Source organism: Eptesicus fuscus, chromosome 15, assembly GCF_027574615.1.
Source record: "Eptesicus fuscus isolate TK198812 chromosome 15, DD_ASM_mEF_20220401, whole genome shotgun sequence".
NCBI classification, from domain to species: domain Eukaryota; kingdom Metazoa; phylum Chordata; class Mammalia; order Chiroptera; family Vespertilionidae; genus Eptesicus; species Eptesicus fuscus.
In genome coordinates, this window is record NC_072487.1 from 45,820,377 (window position 1) to 45,836,000 (window position 15,624).

The following is a 15,624-nucleotide window of genomic DNA, read 5'->3' on the forward strand; positions in this document are numbered from 1 at the left end:
TACAAATGTTCTCTGTTAGAATGAGCTTTGTTTTTTGCTAAAGTGATCCTCTCATTTGCCTCTGCACCTTCAGGGGAAAATCACCAAAACAAACAGCTCCACAGCTTATGTTACACCTCAAATGCACTTTTCACTGTCCTCCAGGGTCACTGTCCCTCAAGGTCACTTCTGCTACTGAGAACAGCTGGGCCCCCTATGCCTCTGGGAGCTTCCAGGCACTGCTAGTCATTATACACAATGATTTTTTTAAATATTTTTATTTATTTTTACAGAGAGAGAAATATCGATGTGAGAGAAAAACATCAATCAGCCCCCTACTGGGGATAGAGCCTGCAAACCTGGCATGTGCCCTGATCGGGAATTGAAACAACCACCTTTGCAGTGTACCAGGCAACACTCAACTAACTGAGCCACACTGACCAGGGCATAGTGATTTGTTTGTGATGAGAAGTTGCCAGAATTCCTCCACAATGCCATCAAGAGTCCAGGATACAGGAAAACAGAAGTGGGAAGTATGGACCAGAGGGACAAGAAGGCCCTCACTAACCCCAGTCCCCAATGTGCTCTCACAGACATTCAACACTTCATCAGATTGGCCATCACAGGAAATCCTGTTTTAAAAGCAATCTCTTGATTTGGCTGGGGTGGGAGTCAGAAGGAATCATTCCATGCCCAGCATCAGTGTCTAATCAGCACTTTGGTCTATCATGATAGACACACCTCAATGAATTATTTTAACTCACTCACCCAGTCACTCAAACACTCATTGACCATCTACTAAGAGAAATGTGCAGGTAAGGCACTATCAAAGGAGGTAACAGCCAAAATGTCCCACACTCAAGGAAAGTATTATGAAAAAATTATAGAAAATTATATAAATTATATAAGAAAAGAATTATGAAAAAGATAAGTTCCATGAACACTTGACTCTTCCAAGTGTGGTTCACAGACCAACAACAGCAGCACCTGGAAGCTTGTTGGAAATGCCAAATTTCAGGGTCCTCCTCAAGACCCCCTGAGTCAGAATCTGCATTTTTAAAAAGAATAAAGGAGCTCCACTACTATATCAGAGACTGAGAAACATTTACGCATTCCTCCCAGAACTGAACACCGACACTTTTTAGCCTGAACCAAGTTCACGTCTCAGTTGTAAAAGCTTCCCTGACAGCCCCTGACCATAATCCCGTTGTTTCCCATCTCTGGACTCCGCATCTGGCTCTCTGCTGCTTCAGAGGAGGAGCAACTTGCACCCTTCATCACACAAAATTGGGACTAAGAGAGGAACGTGCTAGCCACCCAACACCTGTCACTTATGCATGTGAATCTCAGATTCTTCCTGGGGTACATTCTGACATTTCCATTCCTGCAATGTTTTTAAGTTCTCTCAAAATGCCTACTTAGAAAAAGAAGTAACAACTTAAGAATTCAAGTGACTCACAGACCTAATTCAAGTGGCTTACATTTCAAAGACTTAATGCATCATGGTACATAACCAAAGAAGGGTCTCAAAGTAAGACTCGGCTTTATCTAATTATTAAAGTTGAAAAATCACAATTCAGTTAGAAAGCAGGTGCAATTGGGGAATGCTTACTACAGCAGAACCTGGCCTTGTGTAACCTCTACGTTTAACATTGCAACACACTCTCACAAACACACAGGTATATGATTACTACTAAGAATTCTAAATACACATATACACATTTTCCATGTACACATTGGGTGTTTTTTGTTTGTTTGGGGTTTTTTTTTTTATCTTTTTTGTTGTTGTTAAACCTTACCCGAGGATATTTTTCCATTGATTTTTAGGGGAGTGGAAGAGAGAGGAAAAGACAGAGAGAAACAACAATGTGAGAGAAACACATTGATTGGTTGCCTCCTGCACGAGCCCTGACCAGGGCCTGGGCCATGTGGGAGCCTGCAACCAAGGTACATGCCATTGACCAGAATTGAAATCGGGACCCTTTGGTCTGTAGGCTGATGCTCTATCCACTGGGAAAAACTGATTAGAGACACATTGGGTATTTCTTATTTCATTGATATAATTTCAAATACTTGCAATCCTGGAGGTCCAAGAAGCGTGGAAGTTCTATTTTGTTTTATTTGGTTTTCTTTTTAATTTTTCAGGGATTAATAGTCACCAAAACAAGTAATTCTTAAGCTTGTTTGGCCTCAAATCTCCATTACACTATTGAGGATCTATAGGATTTTTATTTGGGTTGTATATATCAATATTTGCTGAGAATATTTTCAGTCCATTTTTTATTCATTTAAAAATAATAATAAGCCCACTGCACATTAATATAAATTACATATTTTTATAAAAATAACTTATTCACAAAATAATAATTAATTTAGTAAGAAGGGGAGCATTGTTTTACAATTTTGCAAATATCTTTAATGTCTGGCTCACTAGAAGACATCTGGATTCTCATATCTGCTTCTGCATTCAATGCGGCCTCTGGAAACATCCACCGTACATTTGTGAGAGAATGAGAGTGGAAAAAGCAAACAACAGCTCAACAAAGGTAACAAGACAATTTGATGGAGGAAAAAAATTTTTTTCAACAAATGGTGCTGGGACAACTGGATAAAAAGAAAAAGAATGAAGTTGAACCCCTACCTCACACCATACACAAAAATGAATACAAAATGGATCAGAGATGGGGAATTTTTTTAATAGTTTGAACCTCATAGACCTCCTGAAATATCTCAAGGACTTCCAGGGGTCCCTAGACCATATTTTGAGGACCACTCACCCAGACAAAGCATCTGGGATAGATATGGTGGGTTATCTTCCTTGGAGCCATCTCCACCTTCCCCCTTCCTCCTTCTGAAGAAAGCCCTGATTTTTAGATATTGACCCTTCCATGCAGACCACTACCAGGAAGAAAGTTGGTTCCACACTGAGTCCCAGGGTCAAGTTCTAGTCACCTTAAGCTAATTATAAGATTCCCTTCCACTGACTACAGTCACTGGTTCAGGGGAGGACATGTGACCTAGGAGGACTTTGGCTTGGGATGCTGAGTTGGAAATGGTTTCTCTCTGCCTCTGGAGGGTGTCCTATAAAAACGTGAGAACTGGAACTACTATAACCTTTTCATTACCAGTCCAAGGATAAAGCCATCACAATGGGCAGGACAGTACTTGAATTCAGTCCTTAAATCACAACTTCTGGATAAATGAACCAGTAAATGTGCTTAATGTTAATGTCAGCTTGAATTAGAATTTGCTAGATGAAGTTAAAAGCATCCAGCAGATATAGTGTCCAAATGATGTGAAGCTAACAGTATTCTTTCTCCCCACAGTCAATACACTTTGCATTTGCTCTGAGAACATCAAGAGATAAGATCTTCGCAGACCATTGAAATAAGATTACTTTATTTTTTCATAATATACTGAATACAAAGAGCTGGCCCAAGTATTCTGGTCTAAAGACGTCAGCACTGGGCCATATTCTATTATATGTAAGGACTAGAGGCCCGGTGCACGAAATTCGTGCACGGAGGGGGGTTGTCCCTCAGCCCAGCCTGTACCCTCTCCAATCTGGGACCCCTCACGGGATGTCCAACTGCCCGTTTAGGCCCGATCCCAGATTGGGCCTAAACGGGCAGTCAGACATCCCTCTCACAATCCAGGACTGCTGGCTCCCAATTGCTTGCCTGCCTGCCTTCCTGATTGCCCCTAACCGCTTCTGCCTGCCAACCTGATCACCCCCTAACCACTCTGCTGCCAGCCTGTTTGCCCCCAACTTCCCTCCTCTGCCGGCCTGGTCACCCCTAACTGCCCTCTCCTGCAGAGTTGATCACCTCCAACTGCCCTGCCTTGCAGGCCTGGTCCTTCTCAACTGCCCTCCCTTGCAGGCCGGGTGCCTCCCAACTGCCCTCTCCTGCTGGCCATCTTGTGGTGGCCATCTTGTGTCCACATGGGGGCAGGATCTTTGACCACATGGGGGCAGCTATATTGTGTGTTGCAGTGATGAGCAATCTGTTTATTAGATAGGATAGAGGCCTGGTGCATGGGTGGGGGCCAGCTGGTTTGCCCTGAAGGGTGTCCCGGATCAGGTGGGGGTTCCCTTGGGGAGTGGGGCGGCCTGAGCAAGGGGCCTGTGGTGGTTTGCAGGCCGGCCATGCCCCCTGGCAACCCAAGCAGAGGCCCTGGTATCTGGAATTTATTTTCCTTCTACAATTGAAACTTTGTAGCCTGGAGTGGAGCCAAGCCTGGGGCTCCCTCCGAGGCTGGCAGCCATTTGTGTTGGGGTTATAATTGAAACTTTATTGCCTTAAGCGGGTGGGCCCGGCCAGGGTGTGTGGAAAGCTTTGCTTCCCCTGTTACTGGCGGCAACCCTGGCCTGCTCTCTCAAGCTCCATTCTGCCGCCATTTGTTTAAATTTGTTTACATTCTATAATTGAAACTTTGTAGCTTGAGTGGAGGCTTAGGCCTGGCAAGGACAGGCGGAAAGCTTGGCTTCCTCTGTTACCTAGGAAACCTTGCTCTCTGTGGCTGTAGCCATCTTGGTTTGGGTTAATTTGCATGCTTGCTCTGATTGGATAGTGGGCGTGGCTTGTGGGCATGGCTTGTGGGTGTGTCAGAGGTATGGCCAATTTGCATATTTGTCTATTATTAGGTAGGATACTTACATATAATAGAATAGTAAGAAGGGGAGCATTGTTTTACAACATTTAAGTGTCCTTGTAAAACGTCCCTCCTATTCCTTTTGTGTCTGATTTTCGGTGAACTCTAAATGGCATTCTAGATGAGTTTGACAGAGAGAGTGTTGGGTTGTCCTTACTAACAGAAAAGGTGTGGCTGTCATCTAAATCTAGCTTGGATTTCACCAGCAGGATTTTCATGGGGCCTGATATTTAGTGCATATGTATGTTTTGATGTGACTTATCCAATTCCTGTTCCAACCGTTAAGAAATTCAGGGAGCAGACATTATACACTACTTCCTTTAAAAAAAAAAAACTAAGTTGATTAGAATATGGGTGATGTTTTAACAGTTATACCATGCTTTATCTCAACAACCCAGAGCCATGGTCGGCAAACTGCGGCTCGCGAGCCACATGAGGCTCTTTGGCCCCTTAAGTGTGGCTCTTCCACAAAATACCACGGCCTGGGCAAGTCTATTTTGAAGAAGTGGCATTAGAAGAACTTTAAGTTTAAAAAATTTGGTTCTCAAAAGAAATTTCAATCGTTGTACTGTTGATATTTGGCTCTGTTGACTAATGAGTTTGCCGACCACTGACCCAGATAAAGATGGAAATTGAGGAATTACTAGTATTATGCCCATTTACCAAATGAAAAACAGGAGACCCAGTGACTTGTTTAAGGTCTTGAACAATCAGAAAGTGATGGAGTTTGGGCTTAGAGACATTAGATTCTAAATCAAAGCCTTCCCAATACTTACGATTACCTCTAACATATCTTCACATAAGATTAAGATAACTGTCAATATTTTTTTCAGCTCTTACTATGCGCCAGGTACTAAGAATTTGACATATACTCTACATTGAGTCCTTATAACAAGCTCATGAGGTCTGTGCCAGTATTATCCCCACTTTACGGATGAGGAAACTAAGGCCCAAACAGGTAAAGTGACTTACCCAAAGTCGCCTGACTAGCCAGGGTTCCAACCCAAGCAAGTAGCACTTCAGAACATAAGTTCTCTACCACTTTGCCTAATGCCACTTCAGCAAGAGTGGAGTCGCCTGCTTTACACAGGACGGCTTGTAGCTGCCCAGACCTACCAGTTCAATAAGGACAGAACTCATATTTAACAACACAAAGTACAAAGGATTACCCAATAATTTGTCTTGTTCTGAAATTTGATCATACAAAGATCAACTGCCAGGGCTTAGATAGCATCTTATTAAACTCTCCTGAAATTTTTATTGTAACAATAATTGTAACTCAATTTGATCTATTCTGAAAGACATTCTTGCTTGCTTAGCCAACAGTCATTCCCTGCCCCCCACCACCACACACACACACACCTCCATTCCTCCCATAATGGCAAAGCCCACCTCTCATAATAGAGAGTGAGAAGTGAAGACACCAGATACCTGCATTCCTTGACTTCTTTGCAGCTAGGGAGGGCATGGGTATATGTTGCGATCCTGGCCAAAGGGATCTGATGAGAAGACAAACGGCACCTCCAGAAAAGGTGTTTTCCATGATAAAAAGAGTGCATGAGGAAATACCACCTTTTATATGGTGGGTTGGCAGTGCCTGACTGACATCCAGAATTAGCACAGCCATCTCACAATCATGATGACTATAGTGATGTAGCTGGCATGGAGGAAGGCAGACTGGAAAGAACAACCCTGAGGCCGCCCTACCTGTGGACTTCCCCTTAGGTAAGGTAAGTGTCCTTGTCATTTAAGCCACTTCAGCCTGGCTACTTGTCTTACTTGCAGCCAAAAGTATCCAAACTCTCAAGTTTCAAGAGGCAGTGCTATAGAGAAAAAGCTCTGGATTTTTGAGTCAAATGATCTGGGTTCCAATCCACTTACTTGCCATGTCCCCCAAATTGCTTACTCTCTCTGAATCTCGTTTTCCATAAGTTTGAGACAACATTCAATAATACAACATTAATAAAATAGACATGAAGCAGAATCGTTATGAAAACCACATGAGATAATGTGTATATGACCACTCTGTCACCAGCAGTGTTTTACTCTAGGTAATTGGTTTCAGGTAATAATTAAACTATAGACTTTTAAACTGAAGCCATCCATATAACCCAGTTCCCTTATTTTACAAAAAGAAACATTGACTCCAAATATCAAATTACTCACTCCATGCCACAAAACTAGTTGGTAACATAACTATACCACACAACTCCTGATTCAAAATCCAGTGTTGTCATGCTAGCCTCATGCTGATAGGTAATGAGCTAGATTAAGTATTGGGCACTCACTCATTCATTCAGCAAGTGTTTAGTGAACACATACTATACGTCAGGTACGATCTATGTTTTGGGGACTCCTTAATGATCAACCACAAAATGTTCTTATTCTCATGGATTTAATAGTCTAGAAAGGGAAGGATCAAATCTGCACCTAAAAATATTTATTGAAGGACTACTATGTGCTAAAAAATTATGCTAAGATTTTTATTCAAATCCAAATTCCCAATAATACCTACCATGCTTACCAGGCTTTGCTAAAGAACGAATAATGTAAAAGCCTACTATATTTTACTCAATAAAAATCAGTATTAAATATAGGTTTAATAGAAGAACTTTTAAATAACCATGCTGGCATCTGAAAAAGTGGGTAGAGTGGGGAAGATGGCTAGAACTCCCCTCTTCTTGAAGCAGCAAGGCTGAGTGAAAGAGGTTGGAGCTAAGTCATGTCCTGCTACAGTCTCCAGACTTCAAGGGTTGACTCAGTTGGAAAAATCCAGGAGGGAGCACTCGTGACTCCTCCCCTTCTCCAGGCCTGTCTGGTGCCCTAGACTCCCCTTTGACTCGCTGTCCATTTGGCAGTCCTCTTCCACATTATCTAGAAGAAACATTCACACACGGGTAGCACAATGGGACAGCATCCCAGGCCCTGTAAGAAGAGGCTGAGCAAGTGGCTTTCAGCATCTCCTACTGGAACTGGCTATCAGGCTGCTGAGACTGGGCCTTTAAGGTATTGGAAAGTTTTTCTCGTCAAAATATCATGAAAATTAAGTATTTGGAAAACAAATATGTAAAAGCTGTTGTTGTTCCAAAAAAAGCTGTAATCCACATTTTGTGTAGTTATGAAAGGAGAATGTGTGACACTGTTCAGGAGTCCATACACTCCGTTAACTTGGTTACAGAGGGAAAAGGAGGAGGAAAAGAGGAAGGAAGGAGGAAGGAAAGACAGATGGCTTCCCCAGGGCATGTACTGGTGACTCCAAAAGATTCTTTTTTAAAAAAGCATTTTGTTCGCACTCTAAATAAATGGCAAGTTTTTGTGTGACCTTATACCCAAAAGCACAATTTTAATTCCTGGGTTTAGAACGCTCTAGGAAGAGATAAGTTCCAAGATATCAAAATAAAATACTTTAATTCATTTTAACTGATTAAATGATAATCGCCATTTGGGGCAGAAGGTGCAGAAAAAGATGTGCCACCAAATGAAACATTGGATTTTTTTTATTTTAAGGAAGGCTGAAATCAACATTTTAACCACTTTGGCATCAGTGGGACCGTACAAAGTCTAACTTTCCAAACTGCTATTAGACTGGCTACAATTTTGTTTCCCAGAACACCAGACAATAAAGACATGTCCTTTGAGGACTACCTATCCGTCCTAAGGAGACCTCGTCCAGAACCAGAAAAGAGAAAAAAACAGTGGCAGCAACTCCAAGTGGGACAGAACAGGGCAGACAGGGCTGACAGAGCAAAGGAGAACTCCCTGCCGCTGGCCCCTCCACTAGCCACATATTCCGTACGGGTTAAAAGACGTGTACATTCACTTCGGACTTAAAACGAAGTGCACAAACGCCTGTCTCTGGATCACAAGACAGGACATGCCAAATGTTTCTGTGCAGCCCTGTGGCAGCAGAAAAACTGCCTATCCTGCTCATCTTTTTATTGGTAACTTTAGCTCAGAATGAAATTCAAGATCCTCCAGAAAGAATAAATTCAGGGGGAGCCTACTCTCCTGGGAGATCATGGGGCACCACATTCCTGCCTTGAAATGGTCCAGCTGTTAGCTTACAAATTAGTTGCTGGCTGCATGTCACCAGCTCCCACTAGGAGAAAAAGGGGAAAGACCTTTCATTCATTCACTTACTCATCCTTGGTTAACACAGCCCTGGAAGGGATTCCTGCCGCTGGGAGACACTGCCCCCATTCACCTTTCACCAGAACTGCAGAGGGTGCCCAGTGCCTGAAGTTCAGTCCTGAGCTTCACTGAAGACCCGGTAGGTGAGAAAAGGAAATCCCGGGGTAAATAGATTTTAAAGTCAGAAGCAAATAGTGCTGAGCCCTAACACGACCTTTCCAAATTGTACGCTCTGACTGGGTCGTGGGAGAGGGCACACACCTGCCTACATATACACACATTAACAGTACACACACACACACACACACACACACACACACACACACACACACACCCTTGCAGCTCATAACAGCTCTCCTGCAAAACCAGCAAACGGCACTTATTACCGGAGGATGGAGCTGCCAGCAAAGCTGCCTTCCCCCAAACAAACTAGCACTATCTCCAACTTGGGCGAGAGCGAATGTCCACCAATACTCAAAGGGGTGCTTTTTCCCTGGGCCCCGGTCCTGCTGAAGTCCCTGAGCCCTGAACTCAGCTCAGTTCAGCTCTACTGGCCTCACAGCCCTTTTCCTTTCTCTGAAACACTCAGATTTCACACGATTCCTTCCGAGGTAGCTCCAGTTCCACGCAGGGCGCGCCCCATCCCTCAAGGCTGGAGCCCGGGGTTGCCCAGCTTCCCTCCCTCCCGGGGAAACTTCGCAGTCTAACACACACACACACACACACACACACACACACACACACACACACACACACACTGTAGAGAAGTAAAGGTGATGGGCGGGTGGTTGGGTCTGATGGAATCTTTGGAGCCGGTGCCGTAAAGAAAAATAAGTGGACCCAGGCTGGTGCATGCCTTCTCCACGTGGAGGAAAGGAGGAAGGAAGAGTGGGCGACCTAAAGGTGCCCCTCTCGGTCTCAGAACTCCAGTTTCCTGGTGGGATAGGCGACAGAGGGGCTACAGGCAGCTGTTTGGTGTCCCCAGCCTGGGCGCAGCCAGATGCGTGCGAAGCGTGCATGCCAGGAGGGGCTTGGGCGCAGATAACGTCCGCCTGGCGCCTGCCAGGGACAGTGCCCCCATCTCTGGGTAGGGCTCCCAGCCTCAGAGGACGGGAAACGAAATCTGGCTTTCTAGCAAGGCCCTGGGGTGGGTTCCTCATGGCTGACGGCGCACGCCCACCCGCAGAGCGCCCCCTCCCCTCCCCTGCCCAGGCGCACCCGCTTCCCTCTCCCAGCGCCTCCCGCACCTGGATGTGGCAGGAGATCTCCGAGTCGTCCAGCAGCCGGATGGTGCATTTCATCTCCTGGCTGAGTGATTTGGTGCTGGAGCTCCGAAAGTGGATCATTTTCATGGTCCTCCTGCCTCTCGGCACACAGTGGCAGGAGGCGAACATGCACCGCGGCCCGGGGGAGCGAGCTGGAGGCTGGGGCCGGCTCGGCGCTCACCCTCGGTAACACAGACGCTGGAGCACGCACCGTCCTGGACACCTGGATGCCACTCAGCCCCGGGACAGCAGTGGCGACAGGCGCCTGCAGCCACACTTGCCGGGCTGCCGAGCGCAGCAGGCGGGTCCCTCCCTCCTCCTCCCCCTCCGCTCTCTCAGCTTCCTCCCCTCCCGCGCCTTGCCCCTCCTTTCCCCGCCTCCTGCACCGGGTGCGCGCTCCTGTGCCTCCCTCGGTCTCGGCTCCCTGTCCGTGACCCCAGCACGCTTACGAGGCACTCACTCCTGCGCCCCAGCCTGGGGAGAAAGCGGAGGGACTGGGGGCCGGGGCGCCCCGCAGTGGCCTGCTCCCGTCGCCGCTGCGTCAGGCTGGGCCCGGCCACCTCCTCCTGCTCCGCGGCGTTAGCTCCGGCTCCCGGTAGCGCTCCTCCTGCCCCAGCTCCCCCACTCGCTGCGCTGCCAGTGCCGGCTCTGCTGGGCCCCAGGGACCTGGCTACGGACCGGGGATGGAGGGTGATCCTGACCTACACCCAAAGGGAGGATTCCAGCACGGGAGAGGATTGTTGGACCAAGAACGAATCCCCAAGAGTGCCATGAAGCTCTGGCACAGCGACACCAGGAATACGGCTAATAGTTACTAGTACAGTCTCTGGTACGCATGAGGATACTAGTATTTCTGAGCCTTTATTTTATTTAATATTAACTTGAGCCCGGCCGGTGTGAGCGTTGACCTATGAACTAGGAGATGTGGGTTTGATTCCAGGTCAGGGCACATGCCCAGGTTGTGGGGTCCATTGCCAGTGTGGGGCGTGCAGGAGGCAGCCTGTCAATGATTCTCTCTCACCATTGATGTTTTCTATCTCTCCCTCCCCCTTCCACTCTGAAATCAAAATATATTTTTTAAAAAAAAATAATAACTGTAGTCTATCTCATTCTCTGAGAAATTCGGAGTCTTCCTTAAGCAATTTCTCATGTTCATGATTCCCACCATTTTCAGTGTGATCTTTGGTAGCAGTACCTTAGACCTGAACATGGGTGGTCCCTAACCTGCACCACCCCTTTTAGGGACCTTCCACCTGCTCCCAGTGCCCCACCCCATTTTAGACCAATCTCTGGGTACTGGGGACCCTGGAATTCCCTGCCTGCCTCCCGCCCCTGCATCTTCACGGTGAGTCAAGCCCCTGTGTGGTGTTGCCCATGGGCCCAAGGGGTGGCTGTGGAGGCAGGTGGATGGAGGTTGGATGAGGAGACCAGGAAGGCTGGGAATAGGAAAAGAAGGCCCCTTGCCCTGCTGCCCTTTCCTGGGCTGAAAAGGTCATGATTAAGGAGTTAGAGGGAGGACTTGTTGCTCAGCTGTCAGCTCTTGCTGCAACTATACAGAACTCCTCATCCAAAGGCTCACCCTATCCTCGGGCTAGGGAGGCGTGAACCAGCCCTTTCACCTAACTTGGTATCTTCTGATGGGCCATACATGCCCTAGGCCACTCTGTGGGGTTGACTGAGGCTTGGTGGGGCCTGCATTGCAGTTGGACTTCTCCCTCTGCCTGTTCCTCCTTCCTCTCTGTGTTGATCACTAGTAAACACCCTTCAGGCCAAACTCAGTCTCAGTGTCTGCTCCTGGAGACCCAAACTGTGACAATTTGTCAAAACTGGAGTATAGTTTCTTTAACTCTTGGTAGATTGACTGTTGTTTTCAAAGAGTTAGACAAGAGTATGTGGGCATCCATGTGTACTCTTGCACTGGGCCTGCGAATATCACAGCCGTTCCTAGCAGGGAGGTCAGTGTGGAGGGTCTGGGAAGATGTGGATTTGATTCTTGACCCAGCTACTGGCCAACCCTGGGGATCCTGGGCACATGCCTTTTCATTATTTCCTTAACTTCAAAGATGAGCACATCTACCTTTGTTTGGCCCATCTCACAGGTGTCTGAGAAGCCGGGATAAGACAACATCAGTGGAGGGGACCAGGTTACAGTCTGTAATCTGTAAATCTCTATATGCACAGAAGAGGTGGCAGTGATGTGATTGTCCCACTCCAGTTTGAAAAACGAAACGGGTTGAACCATCTCTCCCAATCCAAAGAGCAGATCTAAGAGAGCCTAGAGATCAAAGAAAAGTCAGCACCCAACACAGTCCAAGCTTTTCTTTCAAGGCTAGCTACTTGTCCATCTTCATTATAGTGACTTTTGGCCACAAAAGAGTCATGCTCAATATCCCAAAATTGTTATCTCAAATGTCAAGGAAGCAGAATAAGACCAATAAGAACAACAGGAAAAAGAAGAAATGAGAAGAATCTGGAATTGGTTATCAGGCCTGGTTTAGGATGAAGTCTGAGATTCAGCTAGTATAAATATACTAGAGGCCTGATGCATGAAATTCGTGCAAGGGGCTCAGGCCCGCCACCGTAGCTTCGTCAGGAAGGACATCTGGTCTAACTAGCATATTACACTTTTATTATTATAGATGGACTCTGGCCCTGGTGGGTGCTGCTCAGTTGGTTGGAGAATCGTACAGTACACTGAAAGGTCGTGGGTTCGATTCCCAGTCAGGGCACATACCCAGGTTTCTGGTTTGACCCCCCGTTGGGGCATGTGCAGGAGGCAACACATTGATGTTTCATTCTCACATTGATGTTTTTCTCTCTCTCTCCCTCTCCCTTTCTCTCTATATAAAAATCAATAAAAGGATGTCCTTGGATAAGGATTTTAAAAAATGTTAAATATATGGACTCTGGCATACATGAAAAAAACAGCTAGGTAAATTACCACATATTGGAGTACCCATCAAAGAAAGGTGGCCAGTGTTATACGTGTGTGTGTGTGTGTGTGTGTGTGTGTGTGTGTGTGTATGTATGGCAAGAGGAATTCAAATAATGAATTCAAGAGATAAGTTTAAAACTGGACTACTTGCCCTCGCTGGTATGCTCAGTGGCTAGAACTCAGGCCCACACACCAAAGGGTTGTGGGTTTGATTCCCAGTCAAGAGCACTTACCTGGGTTGCAGGTTTGATCCCTGACCCTGGTCAAGGTGCATGTGGGAGGCAACCAATTGATGTGTCTCTTTCACATCAATGTTTCTCTCTCTCTCCCTTACCTCCCTCCCTTCTACTCTCTCTAAAAATCAATGAAAAAATCTCCTCAGGTGAGGATTAACAACAACAACACCATAAAACTTCTAGAAGATGACACAGGAGAAAATCTAGGTAACCTTAAGTTTGCTGATGACTGTTTAGATATAACACCAAAAGCACTATAAGTTGGATTTCATTAAAATTAAAAATTTCTGCTCGGTGAAAGACACTTAAGAGAATAAGAAGACAAGTCACAGACTGGGAGAAAATATTTGCAAAACACAAAAAAGACAAAGGACTTGTGTCCAAAATATAGGGGAAAAAAACTTTTAAAACTCAAAACAAATAATCTAATTTAAAATTAGGCAAGAAATCTGAACAGACACTTCAGCAAAAGAAGGTATAGAGATGGCAAATAAGCATATGAAAAGGTTCTCATTAGGAATTTCAAAATTAACTATTTTGAGATACTGCTGCACACCTATTAGGTAGCTAAAATCCAAAACACTGACTACACCAGATGCTGGTGATGATGTGGAATAACAGGAACTCCCACTCTGTGCTGGTGGGAATCAAAATGGCACGGCCACTTTGGAAGAGAGTTTGATAGTTTCTTACAAAGCGAAACATACCATACAATCCAATAATTGTACTCATAGATATTAAGCCAAATGAGTTGAAAACTATGTCCACACAAAAACCTGCACACAAATGTTTATAACAGCTTTATTCATAATTGTCAAAAATTGGAAACATCCAATATGTCCTTCGATAAGTGAATGATAAAAAACTGTGTTCTATCCATGCAATGGAATATTGTTCAGCAACAAAAACAGATAAGCTATCAAGCCACAAAAAGACATGAAGGAACCTTAAATGCATAATGCTAAATAAAAGAAGCCAGTCTACATACTGTACAATACCAACTATATGACATCTATCTGGAAAAAGCAAAGATAATAACAGGGAAAACTGGGAGCCAGAGGGGATGGAAGATATATAGGAACTCTTTATACTTTCTGCACAACCTTCTGTAAACCTTAAAATACTCTTTTAAAAAGTGTATTTAGGGGCGGGATGTGGAGGCAGGCTAAAAGAGGTCAATGGGGGGAAAAGGGGGACATATGTAATACTTTGAAATTTTAAAAGATTTTATTAAAATTGACCGGCCTCCATCCTGTGAGGACACAGGGAGAAGGCAGTCATCTGCCAGCCACAGAGAGAGCTCTCACCCAAAACCAAATTGGCTAGCACCTAGTCCCGGACTACCAGCCTCCAAAACCATGAAAAAAGAAATTTCTGTTGTTTAAAAAAGATGATTATTGAAAATATTTTGGCCCAGCCAGTGCTGCTCCGTGGTTGAACATTGATCAACCCATGAATCAGGAAGTCATGATTCCATTCCCAGTCAGGACACATGACCAGGTTGCAGGCTCGATCCCCAGTAGGTGGCAGCAGGAGGCAGCAGATCAATGATTCTCCTCATTGATGTTTCTATCTCTCCCTCTCCCTTCTTCTCTTTGAAATCAATAAAAACATTTTTTTAATATATTTTATTGATTTTTTTTTTTTTTTACAGAGAGGAAGGGAGAGGAATAGAGAGTTAGAAACATCGATGAGAGAGGAACATCAATCAGCTGCCTCCTGCACACCTCCTACTGGGGATGTGCCCGAAATCAAGGTACATGCCCTTGACCGGAATCGAACCTGAGACCCTTCAGTCCGCAGGCTGATGCTCTATCTACTGAGCCAAACCGGTTAGGGCAATAAAAACATTTTTTTAAAAAAAGAAAATATCTTGGTCACAATTTATATGACTCCCTCTATCAAATTCCAGCATCCAGTAAATATTATTTTGAGGCATATAACCATGCATCACTGACTTGTTGCCAGAGAGCACTCAAGGGTGGCAACACCACACAGCATCTGCCCATGCATTTGATTGATGCATAGCAAGTCATCTGATCATTACTTTAATTGTAATTTGGGGTGTTGTTTTTTTTCCGTGAAATGCTTTTTATTACAGATGAATTTTAAATATTTAGTTTTCTCTTTAAATTAATTTTCCACAAGTTTACACAATTCACAATTTTTTCTGCTAATGTAAAAATACATTGAGTTTTTCATTGCTGATATTATCTATTAAGTTATTGTTTTTTATTAATTCTTTTCATTATGATTTCCTGTTTTTTATTTTTATTTGCTTTTGAAATTTTCAGTTTGCCAAATTCAGGTTATTGCTGGAATTTCTTTGCATTTCTATGGAAAAATAATAATAAATATAATTTAATTAATTTTACTTATTAAATGTGCCTTTACAATTTCATGGAATTGATTTTCAATATATTTA

At 44.7% G+C, this 15,624-nt stretch overlaps 1 protein-coding gene across 2 annotated transcripts in view; it reads right to left on the reverse strand.

The window, feature by feature from the left end:
• FRMD3 (FERM domain containing 3) overlaps positions 1–10,159 on the reverse strand; it is a 253,370-nt gene extending 243,211 nt beyond the window's left edge. For both annotated transcript variants that reach the window (XM_008142039.3, XM_008142038.3), the window contains exon 1: positions 10,011–10,159. In XM_008142039.3, the coding sequence (XP_008140261.1) occupies positions 10,011–10,157 (147 nt within the window). In that variant the 5' untranslated portion in view covers positions 10,158–10,159. The remainder of the gene's footprint in view (positions 1–10,010) is intronic.
• Between the last annotated feature and the right edge of the window lie 5,465 nt (positions 10,160–15,624).